Source organism: Pteropus vampyrus, unplaced genomic scaffold (assembly GCF_000151845.1).
Source record: "Pteropus vampyrus isolate Shadow unplaced genomic scaffold, Pvam_2.0 Scaffold117, whole genome shotgun sequence".
In the NCBI taxonomy this organism is placed as follows: Eukaryota; Metazoa; Chordata; class Mammalia; order Chiroptera; family Pteropodidae; genus Pteropus; species Pteropus vampyrus.
Genome location: NW_011888898.1, coordinates 1,974,520 through 1,993,252, shown reverse-complemented (window position 1 = coordinate 1,993,252; position 18,733 = coordinate 1,974,520). Strand labels below are relative to the sequence as shown.

At 47.5% G+C, this 18,733-nt stretch overlaps 1 protein-coding gene across 1 annotated transcript in view; it reads right to left on the bottom strand.

Moving 5' to 3' along the window:
- Nucleotides 1–11,264: 11,264 nt before the first annotated feature.
- The window catches only part of ATP9A (ATPase phospholipid transporting 9A (putative)), a 113,484-nt gene continuing 106,015 nt past the window's right edge, over nucleotides 11,265–18,733 (bottom strand). Inside the window, exons 26-27 of the mRNA XM_023534081.1 lie at nucleotides 17,154–17,490; nucleotides 11,265–15,747 (exon numbers count right to left, since the gene is read on the bottom strand). Of these exons, the coding sequence (XP_023389849.1) occupies nucleotides 15,611–15,747; nucleotides 17,154–17,490 (474 nt within the window). The 3' untranslated portion in view covers nucleotides 11,265–15,610. The remainder of the gene's footprint in view (nucleotides 15,748–17,153; nucleotides 17,491–18,733) is intronic.

The window sequence follows — 18,733 nt, the reverse complement described above, 5'->3', positions numbered from 1 at the left end:
TTTTCCAGCTGCACTCCCACCTTTTCCTCCATGTCTCTGTGCTTCTGAGGAAATGGCCTCTTGAACAGTTAGCAGAACATACCCCATGTTCTCGCCTCTGTCCCGTTAGTCCTGCTATTTCCGTGACCGGAAATGCCCCCCTCACATCACTGTCTCCCAAAATGCTAATTCTTCTTGAAGGCATTTCTCAAGTGGGTCTCTGTCCCATGAGAAAGTCATAATTGTCATTTTCTTGCTTTCTGTCCCTAAAGTGCTCTCAGAAAACTTGTCACCCATCCCCGAATTCTGGTCATTTGTGTACCTCTTCTCCCTTCTCAGAGACAGGGACTTAGATGACAAGGAGACATCCTTGTCACGCTCTTTCTAAGCACAGAGTGTGACACAGAACAGAAGCCCAGTAAAGCAGCTTGGCACCCCTGGCCACTCGGTAAAGCATCCCAAGACTCGCTCCCTTGAAGCCTTGATTGTGTGTGATGGACATTTTGCCTGCCAGGCATCTGTCACCCCATCTTTTCATACCAGCACCCCAGTTTGCCTTTAGGGTACCACTCCATCTCCACTCTCATTCCGGCTGAGGCAGGGCCCACCCCACTTCTCTGCTTCTAACAATGGCATGTGACCCGGAGCCGGCCACCCAGGGCATTCCACACCCCCAGCCACAGTGGTTGTCTCGGGTTGGATGTGTGACCAATCAATGAGATTCAAACCTAGAACTTCTGCTGGAGCTAATGAGATGGAGACACCCCATTGACTGGGATTGAGAGACTAGCCAGATGTGATCCTGGGCCTCTGGGGACACCAGCTTGAGAAGTTCTGCCTTAGAAAGAAGCAAACATAAAGCAAAACGGAGCCAGGAGGTAGAGGCAGATGCCTGTAGCATTTCTTCCTAGATCTAGCCTTGCCTGAAGCTAGCATACTCTTTCCTTTTTAGGTACATGAGCCAATAAATTCCCAACTACTCGGGCTTCTGTCACTTGCAACCATAAATCTCAGCCGATACAACTTCCAAGTCTTTCTCTCCATCGTTAGGCCTAACCCAGAGGACAAGTGGTCCATAAATATTTAGTCACTGATTAACTGAGTGCAGGGCCTGCTCTCGGTCCTGACACAATCCTTCTCCTTGATTCCACGTGTCCAACTCTTAATCGAGCTGACATCCAACTACCCTGTAAGTCTCAGCTTAACCGTAACTGCCAGAAAGACTTTCTTTAATACTCCCAGAAAAAAATTAAGTGTCCCATGGGCCTCAAATTGCCCCAGACTTGTCCTTCATGGCACATCTCATAATTGGCAATTGCCCTATTGTCGGTGAAAGTAATTATTATTTGTCTGTCTTCCCTCAAAACTACAAACTTCGCCAGGTCAGACATCGTCTCATTTGCCACTGAATCCTCAGGGCCTAGCGCAGAGCCTGGCACACAGTAGGGGCTCAGTAAATGGCAGCTGGATTAATAAATGCATCAACACCAGTCAGAAATCGACGAAAAGAATATATCTGCCATGTTTCGCAACCTTGAATAAAGATGGTGGAACCTCATCTCTGATAAGTACCTGGTTCCTTGAAGCGGGGTTCTAGGGAGAACCAGGCCTGGGACGGCTTGAAGAGAAATTGCCTCTTTGTGCAAATCCACAGGGGTCTTAGCTTCTTGAACTTGATCAGAAAGCCCAACACAATTTGTGATTCATTACTGGAGACCCTAGCCACGCCCTGAAGCAAATGTCAAATTTCACACATTTAATGAACTCCATACTTGAAATATGTGGCCTGTAAAATCTGATTTACACTGCTGTTAAAATCCTTGGTGCCTAAAAAGGAATGTGAAAAGTATGTATTTGTGCTTAAAGAAGGGGCTTTTTTTTTTAGACATTAATTCACTCCAAGGCTTATAAACGTTCCCTAAAGCATTATTTCAATTGCAATATTTCTTTCAGCACCTCAAATTTAGTTACCAACTTTTGAGAAAAGTGGCTGTGTTAGGTCACACACCAGTGGAAAAGTGCCACCATGTAATTGTCAGCTCTCTGGAAGGTAAGCGGAGTTGACAGCTGAGCTGCGGACAGCCCCCCAAAGGCAGAGCAGGGCGTACCTGGCACTATAATTAAAACCTGCCTTAAGTCAACAACAGTGCTGCCATGGTGCCTGGCAAGATGAATTTTTTTTTTTTTTTCAATTCAGCCGCAACTCTTATTCATTGGATGCTACCACCTGGCGTTTCTTTTCTCCAAGGTTCGCCACTGGCTTTGGCACGTTTCAGGCAGGTTCAATACCTGGGGTTGCTGAGCTCCCTAATGACCTCCCTCTGAGGTGCGCTAGGGAGCAGTGGCAACACAACCAACCTTCATGGACACCTTCCAAATTGAAAAGGACACCACGACCCCCATTTTTAAGCCTTACTGGCTTGGAGAAGTCTCTCCAGCAGAACTCAATGATCCTTGAGCCAGAGAAAACATGGAGGACCACTCCAGCTTCAGAAATAGCAGGGTCCAAATCTGATTGGTCTTTAGCTAGTCCTCTCTCACCAGTGATTGGTTTAGGCGTGGGCGTGTATCTCAGTCCCGGCCAATGAAATACAAGAGAGACTTTTGGGCGCCGTTTTCAAAGCTGATCAAAAGAGATGGTCTAGAAGAGTATGTCCTCATTTTTCTCAAGTTCCACCAGAGATTCTGAGTCGCCCGGATGTGGAACTCAGTGCCTTCATTTGACGGAACAGAAACTATGGCCTGGAGAGGTAACATCTTGAACAGGGAGTTCAATGGCAAAGCCAAAATTATTACCATAGTGGATGAGTTATTCTTTGGCCACCAAGCATCCATTCATACTTTCTACTTGGGAACACAAAAGCAACCCCTTTGGAGAACTACATTCGCCCCCCCCCCCCCCCGCCCCGCAGACAGTGTGGAGGAACTGTCAGTCAAAACACCCTGCCGTGGGATCCAAACTGGGCTCATGAGGTTCTCCCACTGAGATTTTGCCTCTCCAGTGAGGCAAGGTGGGGTGGTAGAGTCGGGGTACAATACAGCCGAAGGTGATAAGACAAGCCACACTGACCTCACTGGAGGTGAATTAGCTCCTGCTTCGTGCGTCCCCAGCATGCCTTGGTTCTTGTCAGTACTAAGCCAGAGTTCCAATCTGTGAGCCACTCCGCATCTTGGCAATAAATTCCCTCTCCCTCTCTCTTGGCTTCACTTTGCCAAGTTCTGATTTCAGTCGTGTGCAACCACAGAGCTGTGACTGATTCAGGATGGCCTTATATGTTCGAGCACCATACCAGGCACGTCCCATATGTCATTCTATTTATTTCTCTCAACAGGTATTATCAGTTAGGGACTGGGCATTCATACACACAGAGACACATACCCACTCCACAGATGAAAATTCTCAGGTTCAGAGTGCAATATTTCCCAGCATTTCATAGTTAATAAGTTGCCAGGTCTGGAATTGAAGCTCATTTGCTCTCCTTATCTGTGACGTGAGTCTAATTCCACTTAACCCATGTGGTTACAGTGAGGACTCGAGGTAATTCAGGTGGAAGTGACTAACACACAGCATACACACTCCCATTTGGAGCCACGTGGCTCTCAGAAGTCTCTCTTTTGAGTGGCATTTCCCCAGGCCCAGGGAGGAGTCTCTCAAGAATGAAGAGCGCTTTCTCATGGATTGATGCAGCAACCAAAAGCCATAGCCCTGGACTTGGAGAAAGAAATCCGTCACATTTGGAACAATGTGGTCTGGGGTACGAGCCACATCCTTAACATCTCTGGCTACAGGAATCCATGATTCTGAGATCTGGAGTCTCACAGGGTGACAAACAGGGATCTCTAAGTTGACCTCCAAAGATCAGATGGCAGCAAGCTCTGGCGTGGAGACAGGCCCAGGGGAGTAAACAGATGACTTTGTATTAGATAATAATACTCGATTCCTACCACCAATCAGCACCGACCACCATTGTTCATCTTTCCGTTCCTCGATACACTGAACTCGTCCTGCCACAGGGCATTTGCACGTGCTATTTCTTCCTCCTTCACATCCGAGAATGCTGGCTCCCCTTATCTTTCGGATTTAAGCTCAAAATCCACCTCTTCAAGGACAGCCTCCCTGACCACCAAATAGTCTAAAATAGTTACACACACTCCCCACCCCTACACTCATTCTGCTCTGGTCAGTCTCCCTAATGTCATCCTGATTTCATGTCGTCATAGCTTTACCACTGTGAAATGCAGCTACCATATTTGTTTCGTTCATTTATTCATTTTACATTTATTGACTGCCCGCTATGGGTCACTCTCTTCTAGGTTTTCAGAAAGCAAATCAGCCAAAGCCCTGCCCTCATAGAGCATACATATTAGTGGACGAGACTGAAAGCAATGCTCTAATAGTGCTAAGCGCCTGAAGACAAATACAGCAGGGTAAGGAGCTAGGGAGAGACAGGGCCATAAAATTAGATGGGGCAGTTAGGGAAGGCCTCTCTGAGAAAGGACATCTGAGCAAAGACCTAAATAATTTGTCTGTTTTTTCCCCATCTAAGACAGAAATCCATCAGAGAGCAGGGGCCATGAATTTCACATCTGCAGTGCTCAGAAGCTGCTTGGCACCCAGTAGGCACTCAATAAACATACAAGCCATGGAGTCAAATGGTGCCTCCAGACAGCCGGGGGGAGGGGGGGTCTCTTCCCTCTGAGTGATGACATCCCCGTGATGACTCACGGCTTGAGGCCTCTATTCCATCCCAAGGCTGACTCTGCTCATAATTAGAAAGTGGGAACAGCCACAATGACAACAGCTAGAAAATGTGGCAATTCCCTGGGAACTGCTATGTCAGATATGGAGGTGAGGAGGGTCCTAGGGAATGATGGGAGTCAGAGAAATGGAGCATTCATTCCTCATCTTCGTTGGCATTTCTCAACCCCTTGTGACATGCCATAAAGGAATGCAGCTTGTGGCGAGAAGTCAGGCTGTTGCTTTTACCAGGAGCCTTGAAGTTGAGGATTGAATCAGATTATAGCTCAAAAGAGGCAATACCTCTAAGACAAGAGACCTGGGTTCCAGTCCTGGCCCTACCTCTCATCTGGGAGCTGTGTGACCTTGAGCTAGCCACTGAACCTCTTAAAGCCTTGCCTGTAGAAAAGATTGGAACAGTCTCCCCATCTTCAAAAAGATGCTGTGTGTGAAGCACTTTGCATATAGCCAGAACTGCTATTGAACCAAGACTCCAGAAACCAGACTAAGAAATGATTTGATGCAAATTAAAACCACAAATGAGATACCACAACACACCTACCAGAGTGGCTAGAATTAGAAATATTGACAATAAAGCGAACAAAATGACACGCTACTGGGGGGTGGGGGTGGGGAGGGGGATTGCAAATTACACATTCAACAACATAAACGCTTGCATCCAAAACATATAAGGAGCTCTCAGAACTCAACAGTAAGGAAACGATCTGATTTTTAAAAATGGGCCAAAGACACAAACACCTCACCAAAGAAGACAGACATGCGGGTAGCAACCGAGCATATGAAAAGATAGTCAATGTTATTGGCCCTTAAGAACATACGATTAAAGGCACGAAGATACACCACGGCACGTTTGCCTGAATGGCTGAAACAAAGGTACTGACTACGGGGCAGCTGGAACTCTCGCGCACTGCTGACTCCAACGCAAAAATGATATGGCTACTCCGGAAAATAGTTTTGCGGATTTTTTTTAAAATGGTGTTACTAAGACATAAGTTACATACTATAAAATCCACCCATTTAAAGTGTACAATTAAATGATTTCTAGTACAAAGCTATGCAACCCTCATCGCAGCCTAATTTTAGAACATTTTCATCACCCGAGAACGAAACCCTATGCTCATGAGCAGTCACACCTCATTGCTTATCCTCCCCAGCCTTAGGCAAACACTAATCTGCTTCCTGTCGCTACACATCCATCTACTCTGGACATTTCATAGAAATGAGACCCTACAATACGTGGCCTATAATGCCCGGCTGGTTTCACTTAGCGTGTTTTTAAGATCCATCCATGATGTCACATGTATCGGTACTTCGTTCTTTTTTTATGGCTGAATAATAGTCCAGTATGTGGATATACGACATTTTGTTCACGCATTCATCAGTCGATGGACATTTGGGTTGTTGCTCCTTTGGGGCTGTTGTGAATAATGCTGCTGTGAACGTGTTTAGTTGTTAGGTGGCCTGGTTCAGCTTTTCTCATCTGCATAATGGGAATGAAAACACCCACCTCACAGGATTATGAGGTGTAGGTGGGAAAGCATTTTGCAACTGTCAAATGCCATGACGAGGCAAGGACCACGTTTTTCAGTCAGGTTCCTCCATCTCCCAGAATTCACTCTTAAAACTCGACGACAGTGCCACGGAACTGCACACTGAAAAATGGTCAAAGTGGCAGATTTTGTGTTACGTATATTTTACTACCATTAAAATAATAATAATAAAACCCTCAATGTCACCAAGGTTTACTGAGCCCTCACCATGGGCCAGTCCCTGGGCTGGCTAAGGACAAAACTGGAAGTCAGTTCCTCCCAAGCTGCCCCCGCAGATCCCCTAAGAGCAGCAACCAGGGAAGAAGCCCCGTCCACATGGGCACCAGCCGCCCCTCCCCCATCACTTTTCTCAAGCCTCATGGTTTATTTTTCTTAACTCAAGCCAATCTGTCTTCTATTCTATTACATAAATGAATTTGTTTTCATGTAAAAAACATGTTTTAAGTGTTTTGCCAAGTCAGTGACTAAAAACTCTCTCCCAAATCCCGTGTCAATGGAGTCTTCGAGAAGTTCCCTTTCTCCCCTGGCCACATCCACCCCCAGCCCTGACGGGAGGCCCAGCGTGATGGAGGCAGGTTCACTGCCCAGGCCGGCGGGGGGAAAGGAGCCAGTTGTGCACAGAAAGGCAGAGCACCCTGCAGCCAGTGAAAGGCGGGTGGCTGCAGGGTGGGTTCAAGGTGAGATCTTACCTCTGTGCTCGCACTCGGGGATTTCCTAAGAACTCTATCCGATGCGTGACCTCCGTGTTGGGAGAAAATACACCTATGAACCCATTTCGAATGTCACAGAGACGATGCCTCCTCCATCAGCTGCCTGCCCTCCCCACGGAGTGATGGCCGTAGCTGCCATTTCTGTCTCTGAGCCTCATCGCTGATCCTCCAAAGTGGGGTTCCCACTCCTAATAGCAGGCGAGGAACCGAACCCCAGAGAACTCAACGAAGCAGCCCCATATCACTTAGTGTGTGTGGGACTTAGTATTCGAACCAAGTCTGCTTTGATGCCAGCTGGGCCCATGGCACAATGCCCCAGCTGCCACCCCTCGAATTCCAGCACATCCCCTAAAATGACATTGCATTCATTTCTACTCCCACCCCACCCCCTATTAAGGCCAAGAAGAAAGGCCATGCTTTTCCTCGTGTCTTTCTCAAGCGTGAGGCCATTTTAGAGCAAAAGTCTCCACGTCGGCATAAGTCAGCCTGGCTAGCAGATTTTCTCTAATTCTGGTGGTGATGAGCGGCCTAATAAAATTATGCTAAGTTATGTGCATAAGGAATCGCATCTTACACTCTAATTATTGGCCACGTCTTTGAGGAATTCCTGTGTAATTTCCAGGGTAATCAACTCACCTCTTTCTTTGGGTCTGATTAGTCCTTTGGACCAATTTAAGTCCCCTCTCATTGCCGCCCCCCACCCCAGCCCCACTTGAATCAACAGGATTCTGGATGCCATTAGCTACTCCAATTGCCTTTTTAAAAATCTGTTTCACATAAAAGGACAAATGAGAATGAGTATTTGCCCATCTTTAAGACACTAACGACATTCTTCTCCACAGCCTGTTCTCGTTATTATTTCTCTTCAGGAGGAATTTGAACACAGCCTGGGCTCCTGCGCGCAGCTCGTGACTGCAAAGGCTTCCTCTTCGAAATCTGACCCAAGTGGGCGTATTCTAGAAATGTGGCCGCTTCAGAAGAACATGACCCAGTTGCTTTTTCTCTACCTCATCTCCCTCCAGACTCACCTCCCAACTCTCGAGTGACCAGCTTTCCTGGACTCCTGAACAGTCACCTCCACTAACAGCCCCCCAGGCAGGGCTGACCAGAGACTCTTCGTAGTAACTGCTGGACAACAAGAAGAAACTTCATCCGACGACCTTCATTTAATAGTTAGCACCATTTATGCCAATAAAGTCAAGCAGAAATGGCAGGCATGGGAGTGGGTTGATTCTGATGGGAGGGGTCTCACCTGAGCCACCTTTGACACACTGAGGTGGAAGTGGGGACGTGCGGGGATGGCTCAGTGAGGCAGAGCAGAGGGAGGAAGATGGGGCCCCTCGGATATCATTTAAGAGGGCCAACTTTAACGGTGCTCGTGCAGTTCTCAGGCAAGATCACTGTGGTCTATGAGCCCCGCCTACCTCCCCGCCCTCAGCTCCTTCACGCTCCCCCGTGGTCTTAGCACTCCAGTCATGTGCCCCCAGCCATGTGCCCCTTTCTGCTGCTCCAACATGTCCAGCCTTTCCTACCCCAGGGCCTTTGCACACTCCACTGCCTGTATGTCACTGCCTCTAGAGCTTTCCATGGCTCCCTCCTTCTCATCCTGCAGGCTTCCGCTCCACTGGCCCATCCCTAAGGGGCCCTTTTCTGTTCCCCATCACTGTTTTCACTCTTATTATTCTTATTTGATCATCACCCTCTACCCTCCCCTCACCCTGCCTCGTCTTAGGAAGATATGAGAGTCTGTTGTCTCTCACGCACATACAAGAACATGATCACTATGAAGCCAGGGACCATCTTGTTCCTCACTGTGCCTCCAGCCCAAAGAACAATACCCGGCACACAGTAGGTGCTCAGTAAATATCTGATGAATGAATGAGTGAAAAAGTCAACATATTCCACATGACCCCTATTCCTCTTTCTCTTTCTGGAGTCTGTCATCTTTCTTGAAGGAAATTAAAAAATATTCCTGGGCTTATCTGGACCCAATAAAAGGAAAAAAAGAACTATTTTTCTCTTAAATCTCTTGAAAACCGACAGCAGAGGCTTGGAACACCAAGTTCTTCGTGTGAGCAAGCAGAACCTGCAGGCCGAGTTCTAAGAAATGAGACCTGGCTGGTCTTCAAGCATAGGTTGTGGGGCTGGTGACTTCACTTATGATTCAGTTAGCCCAAATTTGGAGGGGAATCCATTTCAAAAAATCAAAACCTCAATATGGAAAGCTTTGTTTTGGCATTCCCACGAGAAGGCAGGCTTTCTGAAAAGACACTACGTTGTAGATAACTCATCCACAAAGGCCGGGTGGGGAGCGGGGGTGACGAGGGGAAGGGGGAAGCCTCAGGAGCGGGCGGATTTGTCTGCTAAGGCTTCGGATGAAAACTGATCCGGGAATGCGTGATCCTCCAAAAATCCAGCAGCCCCCAAAGTGCTTAAGTTACCCCTCTGACCACAGCCACATGGAAGATGAAATTAAATCCCACGGAAAGAGTTGACTTTTTTAACATTATGCAATGTTGGGGTGAAAAAAAGGGGGAGATATCAGAAAAGAAAAAAAAAACAACTCATCTTTTTCCCAGAGGTTAGCAAAGCTATTTCTAGCTTTTAATGATACATCTCACCATCACTTCATGGGTAGTTTTGAGAGGCGTGAAGGCGGGACAGTTCTGTTATGTAACCCATTTAAAGTAGGAAATTAGCAAGTCCTGAATGAATTCTGTTACTGTGCTCCGACTTCTGGAAAGTTTGGAGCGACTACAGTTCTATTTTGAGGTGAGCAAATCCATCATTTATAGATCTCCTCAAATACCACAGGGTTTCATGTCACCCTGAAAAGTTTCATAACAAAAACAGTTAAAGTACGTGGGGTGTTGGAACATTTCGTCTCAAAATCTTATTAGCTTGAACAGTGAGGAGGGCAAGTCTCTCGGTTGCCAATTATTCAAAAATACAAATATCCAAGATCAAATAAATATTCATCTCCGCCCCCACCCGCTTTTTTTTTTTTTTTTTTTAAGTCCAGCAAAATAGTCTGGTCAACAACATTAAAAGAAATGTCTGTTTTTAACAGAGCTGTTGGCCATGAAATAAATTCTGAAGCTTTGAAAGCAGCGTCTTGAAACAGGGCTGTTGGGTAATAACACTGGGCCTGCCTGGTTGTTGAAAACAGGAAACAGAAATGTCTTTCAATCCTCAAGTTCCCCCTAGTGGCCTGACTGGAGGAGCGTCTGCAAGTTCATGCGATGTCACCGCAGGCAAATGTGGTGTCCAGAGGCTTTGCACCAACATCACACGTTTAAGGAAAAGTACTGTCCCTTTATGGCTCTGGAGCCCATGTCACAAGAACCAAGAGCAAGCGTCCCCGATCTGCCCTGCTGCTGAAAACACAGCTAATGTACGATTCTCTTTCTAATCCATAAACTGAGAACGGCCCCTTTCAATTGAGAACCAACGAGAGGAAACCGGCAGCTCGCACTGCAAAGAGCTATTAATTAAAACCCTCAGCCAGTTGGGGGCATCCAGGGCTGGTTTCTTGAGACACAGGAGGGTATACTGCGGGGCTCCCTTGAGGATGAGAGTCCCCCACGAATGGTAAAACGGACACATGAAGATTCTTTTAGGGTTTCCCAGCCCCTCAGCATGTTTGGCCTTTGGGGTCGGATAATTCCTTGTTATGGGGGCTGTTCCGTGCATTGTAAGGTGTCCTACAGAGATCTTAGGCTCTCCTCACTAGGTGCCAGCAGAGCAACAATCTCTGGTTGTCCCTCAGTTGGGACAACCAAAAATGACTTCCGACATTGCCCCATGTCCCTTGAGGGACAAAAATCATTTCTGGTTGAAAATCATTGGGTGAAATTACTACAACATGTCCTCTGCTTCCTATACAACAGCTTAAAAACCTTGTTCGCCTAAAACTTAAGTGACTGCATTCCTAAATGTTCTATCACTTGATTTAAAAAAGGTATCCTAAGCAATCAAGGACTGTGTATATAAATACAAATCTTACAGAAATTTTTTTTCTATATATCACCTTTGAAATTCTGACACATCTGGAATACACAACAGTACAGAATAATAAATAATGCATGGGTTTGGGATTGGGTTTATTTTTTGCCAAAACCAAAATAATTTTTTTAACTGGAGAAAAAGCTATTTACCATTTATGTACCGTGAGATGCACACAAAGTAGAAGCATTAGCACTAAAAGCCCTCATTTTGACACCAGAATTCATGTTTCCACACAAATTAACATGACCCCCAAAGGCATAAAGTGCACAAGCTTTATTGGGCGACAGCAACGGGCCACGCTGGCAGACAATGAAAGCGACCCGCTCAGAAACACGCGGGATCACATGTGTGTGTCATCACAGGATCGAGAACTTAAATCACCTGGGATTTCCTGCTACATTAAAGCACACTACACCAGAGCTCCCTCGAACCCAAAAACACTGTCCTGGTGAAAACTGGCAACGGGGATGATATACGAAAAGATCCACGATGAGGTTACAGTTAGCCCCATCGCAACAAAAATAATAAAAAATTAGCCATGATTTTTTTTTTTTTTTTTTTTGCAAATACTGCACCCCCCCCACTTGTCCCCCACAAACACGATATTCACTGACATTGTCCGGTGACATGAAGACTGCACCTTCAGCCACGCTGTGACAGAGAAGATGGTTCTGTCACAGGTAACACTGCTTTGGCAGAAGAAGGTGCTACAGAACTCGAGGTATTAGGGACACGGCTCACAATGCTACGCTTTTCAGTTCCATCCAAAAACATCACGTGTATTTTTCCAAGATGAAATGGACATAATTAATGGAAATATTTCCTAAGAAGTATATATAAATGGCAAAAGCTTTACATTAAAAGAAGGGGGGAGAAATAAAATCTGTTGTATTTACAAAGTTCCTTCTTCTTTTTTTTTTTTTAATAAAAACAAAGCTGGGAGTGATGGAATTTTAACCCAAACCAAATATCTCTTCAAAAACCTTGAGATGACATCATACACTCGTACACACACACACACACACACACACACACACACACACACACGCTTCAAACACACAAAAAAGATTAAAAATAAAAATAGCTGATAACTGTTTGCCTTAAACAGGATGGAGTGAAAGAACGCACAGGTCCCATTTGCAATTTTGGCAAAGGTTGAAAATACTGCCTCATAAAGGCGCGAGGGCGTTGCCATCCCCACCCACGTAAAAACAAAACAAAGTGTAAAAACAAGTCTGGTGGAAGAAAAATAGGCATTATCACCTCAATTTCCAATGAGCACAGAACTCAAACTACATTCAGAAGTTGTCAGAAGAACCTAAATTTTCAGCAGAGGACATAGCGAAGAAAGGGTAAGCGGATATTGGTAAAGGTTACTGCTATAAAAAAGCATTTCATTTAAAGAAAGGTAGTCTGAGATCTGGATATGATCATGCTAAACGCGGGAGAAATCCCAGCCCTTGGCCTCCCAGCTCCAAGTGACTGTAAACAGGTGACTGCTCTGTTGTCAAGATGCTCTGGGGAAGCCCTTCACAGCCATCAGCCTCGCTTAGCACCACAGGCAACACACACGTGCACATGCAGGACCTCAAAATTAAAATCAAAACTCTCAGATATAAGAAATCACTCAAAATGGAGAAGTTTGGCCATTTTCTTAGAGAAAGGGAGGAAGAGGGCGGGGGTGTGGGGGGAGAAATCAAACAGATCCCGTTCTCCTCAATACCCCAGCACTCCCATAGACACACACCCGTTCCTAAAAGATGTGACAAAAATAATCATAAAATAATAAAAGTGCTTCCTCTGACAGAAATGACTAGTGTTGTCAGAAGGAGGGGGGACTCGTAACTTTTACATGAAGGAAGTGTTTCAAAGCTGATTGTGGCCAAGGGGGCCTCTGGCCGCAAATGAAATTGGCTGCCGGAGACTTAGGTCTCATTGAGTTCAGTGGTGCTTCGTGAGTTCTTTCCAGATTGATGAGCCAAGGAAAAAGTCAATAGAATCCTTATGCTTAAGGTTGACGAATGCAAGAGAGTGTCCTGTGAACTAGCTCAGGTGTTTTGTTTATTTCTGGGCCTTCCCCCACGACAAAGATAACCCCTGAAGTGCCCACGTGTGCACTGGCTGTTGGGATTGCAATGCAATGGGTGTGGGTAAGGATCGTGCACTCTCGACTGACTGCGGCTGCTGCCCCCTGGGTCCCCGGAGTTTGGGGAGCACAACTGTGCATCCCTGGACACCCGAGGACCCCAGAGGGTGGGGTGAGCAGGCTGTCATTGACAGGGCGGCTCACAACTTGGTGATCTCCACTTGGGCTTCGGTCCCCTTGCCCTTGACTGCCTCCACCAAAGCATGGCTGAGACAAAACACAAGGATTCTTTTGGTGGCACTGACGAGCATCCTTCACCTTGCAGGGATGTCTTCCTCAGCCCCTCTTAGAAGCTTCCTCCCTTTGAGATGTCAAATAGTATCTTAGGTGGTGACTTTAAAAGTCAACTCGAGCATCTCGATCGAAGTCGGGAATGAAGGACAAGACCAAAGAGACCACCTGCATTCCCTGTATCTGCTGGAAACATTTAAAATTTCCTAACAAGGGATCCATGGGACCTACCTGCAGGAGCCATCACCTGTCTGCGAACGAGGCCAGGTTCAGGGTTTGCAAACTCAAGAGTGGAACTACTTAAGATGTTCGGTTTCACAGTCTGACTTCCAAGCTGACAGACTGGAGTGCAAATGTCCTACGCCAACATCCTCCAACTCCGCCTTCGAAATGGCATAAAAACCACGCAGTGAAGTCGGACTTGCTAGACCTCCTTGAAAGTTCTGGACGAAGGCGCTATTCCTAAATAACCATTCCTTCACTGCAATATACATTCTCTGCAGGTCTTCTCTAGAGGGCAGAAAGGGCGGGAACGGAAAAGGAGAAAAACTACATAACTGCAGAATCTTGAGACACAACAGAAATGATGTTGATAAGCGGTTTACCAGGGCCTCCAACTGCCATTTTATAAAGTTTTTAAAAAGGGCAACATAAATGCACGAGCGCATCGAGGGTGCTCCGAAGGCAAGGAACTGTCGGCTCCTCGTGTCCCCAATTCTCCAAGAGCAGGATCCCCCTCAGGAGTGCACGTCAGCATCCAGGCCAGAGCTCACGCCTCTGAAGCGCACACAGGAAGCGTCATGCTGATGGGTCGAAGGGTCCGTACCCATAAAGGATTAATCACAAATCTAAGATATCAGACGCAGTCAGCTCTTGAAGATCAACCGACTGAACCCTTATGACATGCATGTGTGGCTACAAGGAGTGACTGGAAAACCCAAGAACACCTTGCCCTGCCACGTCTAGTACTTGCAGACGCCCCTCTTCCTCTGAAACGAGAAGCCACAGCTTTGTAAGAAACACGCGTGCATGCCCACCATCCCGGTGGGGGAGGGACCTCTGGGACTGGCTGCCCTTCCGCAAGCCCCCCTTGCAATCTGGAGGCCGAGGGACAGAGCCCGGACCCCAGAGCTACAGCCTGGGCCTCCTCCCACGAGGGCTCCTTACTTGACACTATCACCACAAGCGGCGACGGGATAAGAGATGCCCCTGCCTCTGTCCTCGTGTCCTCAATAGTTCCTAGCAGGAAACGGACTTCCGTGAAAGTGAAGCATCCCCATCCCTGACCTCTCCGCTTCGGACCCAGGCTCTGAGCCACTTGTGCTACCTCGTCGAAAGAATTCGTCGAGTCTCTTATGACCCCGTCGACACATTTAGGGGCTGTTCGGTGGCACATTTCCTGCTACGACAACTCTGCTGAAAATGGCTGAGGGTATCCCCGGATAGCCGCGGGCTTTGTAATTGTTACCAGGTCCGAACGAAGCAGGATGACACCTTTGAAATTCTTTTACGAGGTGGCAGGTGACGTTAACTCCAGGGCTACGGATGCTGAATGAGATGCAGGATAACACAGGGTTTATGGGGCTCTCCCTGCCTCGCCTCTCATTTGCTTTTTGCTAATCCTAGGAAGCCAGCGCTGCTGAACGCCTGAACAAGCAGGGCTGCCATGGAGACGACACTCAGCATTTCCAAAACGGACGCTAGCGCCTGGATACTTTCTACCAAAGGTCACCGTCTTTCCCCCGCCCCAAACCTACACCAAGAGCTTCACAGTTCTCCGAAACCAGTTTGGAAGCGTGAGGAAGGACGTAAAGAGCACACACACGTCAGGACTGTTTAAAACACAAGAACAAAAACAAAAGATCCTCTACCATCTTCGACGAGACGGCAACTTTTATCACATGATCACAAAATTCAAGTCATAAGGAAGCTTGCGCAGTGACCCACATTATACATCTCTCGGCTGAGACACCAGTTTGAACATAGTCACATTCACTCAGATATGAGTCACCAGGGGTCCGAATAGGGCCACGTGGGCACCTCCTGGGAACCCCCGCTCCTGTTTATCCAGTGTCAGGACGCCATGCAGAGCCTCTTCGCGTCCAAACTGCACGTGTGAGCGATTACGGCAAGGTCCACAGGTGGCGGTTAAGATGAACGGAACTTGAGCTCTGTCCTCAGGAAAGCAGAGGCCGGAGTCCCCCCCGGCCCCAACCGAGTGCGCAGCCTACGACGTGAGCTTCGAGTAGCTGGGGGGAGAGAACCGTCTTCGCAGATACTTGAGGATGTAGAGGGGGAGACAGCTGACCAGGGTGATAACAGAGACTTTCCACAGGAACGACAATGTGGCGATGAAGTACACATCTGTAAGCAAACGGGCAGACAGTGGTGAGCTGGCGGAAGGTTCCAGAAGGCGCGTGCAGTCCACAAGCGGCCGTCACAGCTATCACCCAATTACAAACGCATGGCCTCCTCCACCCAGTCTTTAAGGGGACGGACGTGTCACCAGCTACCGGCTTATAAAGGCTGGTAGCCTGACTTCCTCTCTCCCCGCTCTCTCTCTCGGACCTGCTTCTGTAAATCCCTGATAGTCAGTGAAAGGCTCTTTTCAACAACTAAGAAAAGAAAACTATGGACCCAAACAAAACCCGATTCTTACAGGTGTTTTTGATTTGGAATCTGACAAGAGTTTTTCTTCCCGAACACGGCCGCTGGAAAACAGAAAGTAATCCTCAAACGCACACTTCTGCTCCCCAACTTTTTTCCCTTCGTCTGAACGATGGTCACAGAAAGCCGCAGACAGACGTGAGGGTGGCGTGAGGCAGGCTGAGCCCCCCTGGTCAGAAACAGAGTGACCTCGGGGGCTGTGACCTGTGGATAGGCCTCTCCTGCTGTAGGACAGTAAACCCTGCTGTTGCAAGGTCTTCGTGAGAGAGACGTGACAGCTTGTGGCTGTCAACAGGGAGCGGAGGCCACAGTAAACAATTTCCCCACTGCCTGGGCGTAGGGTGGGGAAAACACGGCTGGCATTGATTAAGCACCTACTAAGTGCCAGGCCTGCGGCCCACCATGTGCTGTTCGCCCAGTCCAGTGGCGAGTCCACATCTAAGGTGACCAACCACAGGACCCTGAGGGCAGAACCTGCGTCTTGTAGGCCTCTGGAGTCCCCCGGCTTCAAGCCATTGAGTACCCGGTAGGTGCTCACAAAACCCATTCAGAGAGACTTGGGGACAAGTGTGAAACTGTTCTAAGACTGCTTTTCACGAGGGTGCTCCTTTATATTTACCAAACCTTTTTAAGGAGTGTTTGCTGACACATAAAAGACGTGATCAGAGACACTTTTGTGGTGAGGCAGTGTCTCAGCCAAACGATAATGCCAAGTCCCGTCGGCCTATCGTTCATTCATGAACATGACCTACGTGCCTGACATCTGCACAGCGCCAAAGAGCACAGCACAGTGGCCAGCTCCCTGGAGAAACCCACCAGCTCCTCCCTGAATTAAACAGAATCTCCTTCCAAAACAGTGTGGCGTGGTTCTCAAAGAAAACTCTATACTGAGATCATGTCCAACAGCCTCAGTTCCGGAAGGTTGATTGACAATTGCCACTTGTCCCAAGGGCACCCCAGTAAGAATATGGGGGAAGTAGCGTGCAAAGACCTGCTGGGCAAAGAGCTCGGCATCCGAGGGCTGGGGAGGCTGCCTTCCTTCCCGAGTTGGTGAGACCTGACGGACAAGCTTTAAATGCGGGGGTGGGGAGGCGGTGTCTTACCAATGAATTCGTGTAGGAACACCAGGGAGGCGATGTAGCAAGCCAGGCTGAGCAGCTCGGCCACCGTCATAAGCCAGTGCCAGGTCTGGATTGTCAGGGCCACCATGAGCAGCTCGGTGAGGATCAGCGACGTGAAGGAAATGGCCACGATGTGCACGAATTCGGACTCGAACAGCAGCAGCGCCCCGTACATGATGGTGCTCCCTGGACACGCGGAGAAAGTCCAGGTGGGGAGAGGCCGGTGTCCCCCACGCAGCCCCCTCTGCTGGGAGCTGACCCTCCCACCCGCTCCCCTCCGAAGGCCCCCTCCTCTGTCACATTCACCTTTGTTTCTTCCCTTTAGACATAAAAGGTGCCACTTGTGAAATGAATGGTGCTCTACAGAGGTTTAAAGAGGCATCATGGTCAAGTTCTCCTATTTCCCCTTTTGACTTTATATAATGAAGAATCTATAATTGCAGGGATCGGGGGAGAGTGAGGGAGGAGGAGGGACAGAGTAACTCTCTGAAGAGGACGGAATGAGGGATAGAAATTTAAATATGTTATCGAAAATGATAAGAGAGAGGTAGTCATAAAAAGGCAGATATATATGAGTCCACTTAAAGGAGTCAGAGTCATAGAGGCGGCGAACAGCCTGGTGGTTCCCAGGGGTGGCCGGGGAGGGGAAGAGGGGGCTTGGCCGCTGAGTTTCAGTTTTTTTCAGATGAAAAACTTCTGGAGCTCTGTTTCACGACAACGTCGACGCACTGAACACTACTTCAAAAGAGTTCAGACGGTAAACTGTGCGTTACGTGTTTCTCACGACATAACAGAGGCAACCAAGACACGCAGAGAACTCTGTACCTCTATCGGAAAGAGAAGGGGAAGTGCAGGTGGGTATGGAAAAGTTTTCATCGAGCATGGCAGGGACTGAGTGGATGGTGTCTCACGTGGATCAAAAATACTTGCAACGCAAGACTCATAGAGGCGGGGCGGGGAGGTCCGAAACCCCCCAATGTAACAGGGCTGAAGACGGAAAATGGAGCATCGCTGCTTAGGATCATGAACTTTTATGCAGGATTATACTTTGACCGACTCCTTAAAAACACCCTCCTCGATTTCTTTTAATGACAATTTAACCTCCTGCCAACAAATTCAGCGGTCACTATATGCTTTAATTGTGCACCCGTTAGTAAAAAAAAATTAAGAATGAACCCAACGCACAGTATATATCTGTAAATTCCATATGTGCAGATGTAGAGAGAGATATTAAGACCACCGTATAAATATGTTATATACATGAAGAAACATGCATAAAGGCGGAAACTCTCAAAAAAGTGAGGAAAAAATAAATACACATAGAGGCTTTGGTATTTTCTTCTCCTACTCCAACGAGTTATCTTACAAAGCCTCTAAGTCTGAGGGACCACGGAAATAAATGCTTTCCGAAAATTGCAACTTGACCTCAGAAAAAGTATCAGAACGTTCCAGAAAATAATTACTTTTTGCTACGATGGCTAGAACACCTCAGCAGGTTTTGATTCGTATTGGTTATATTTTTCTCTGACTTCATCTCATTAAGCTGACAGCACCACCTCACA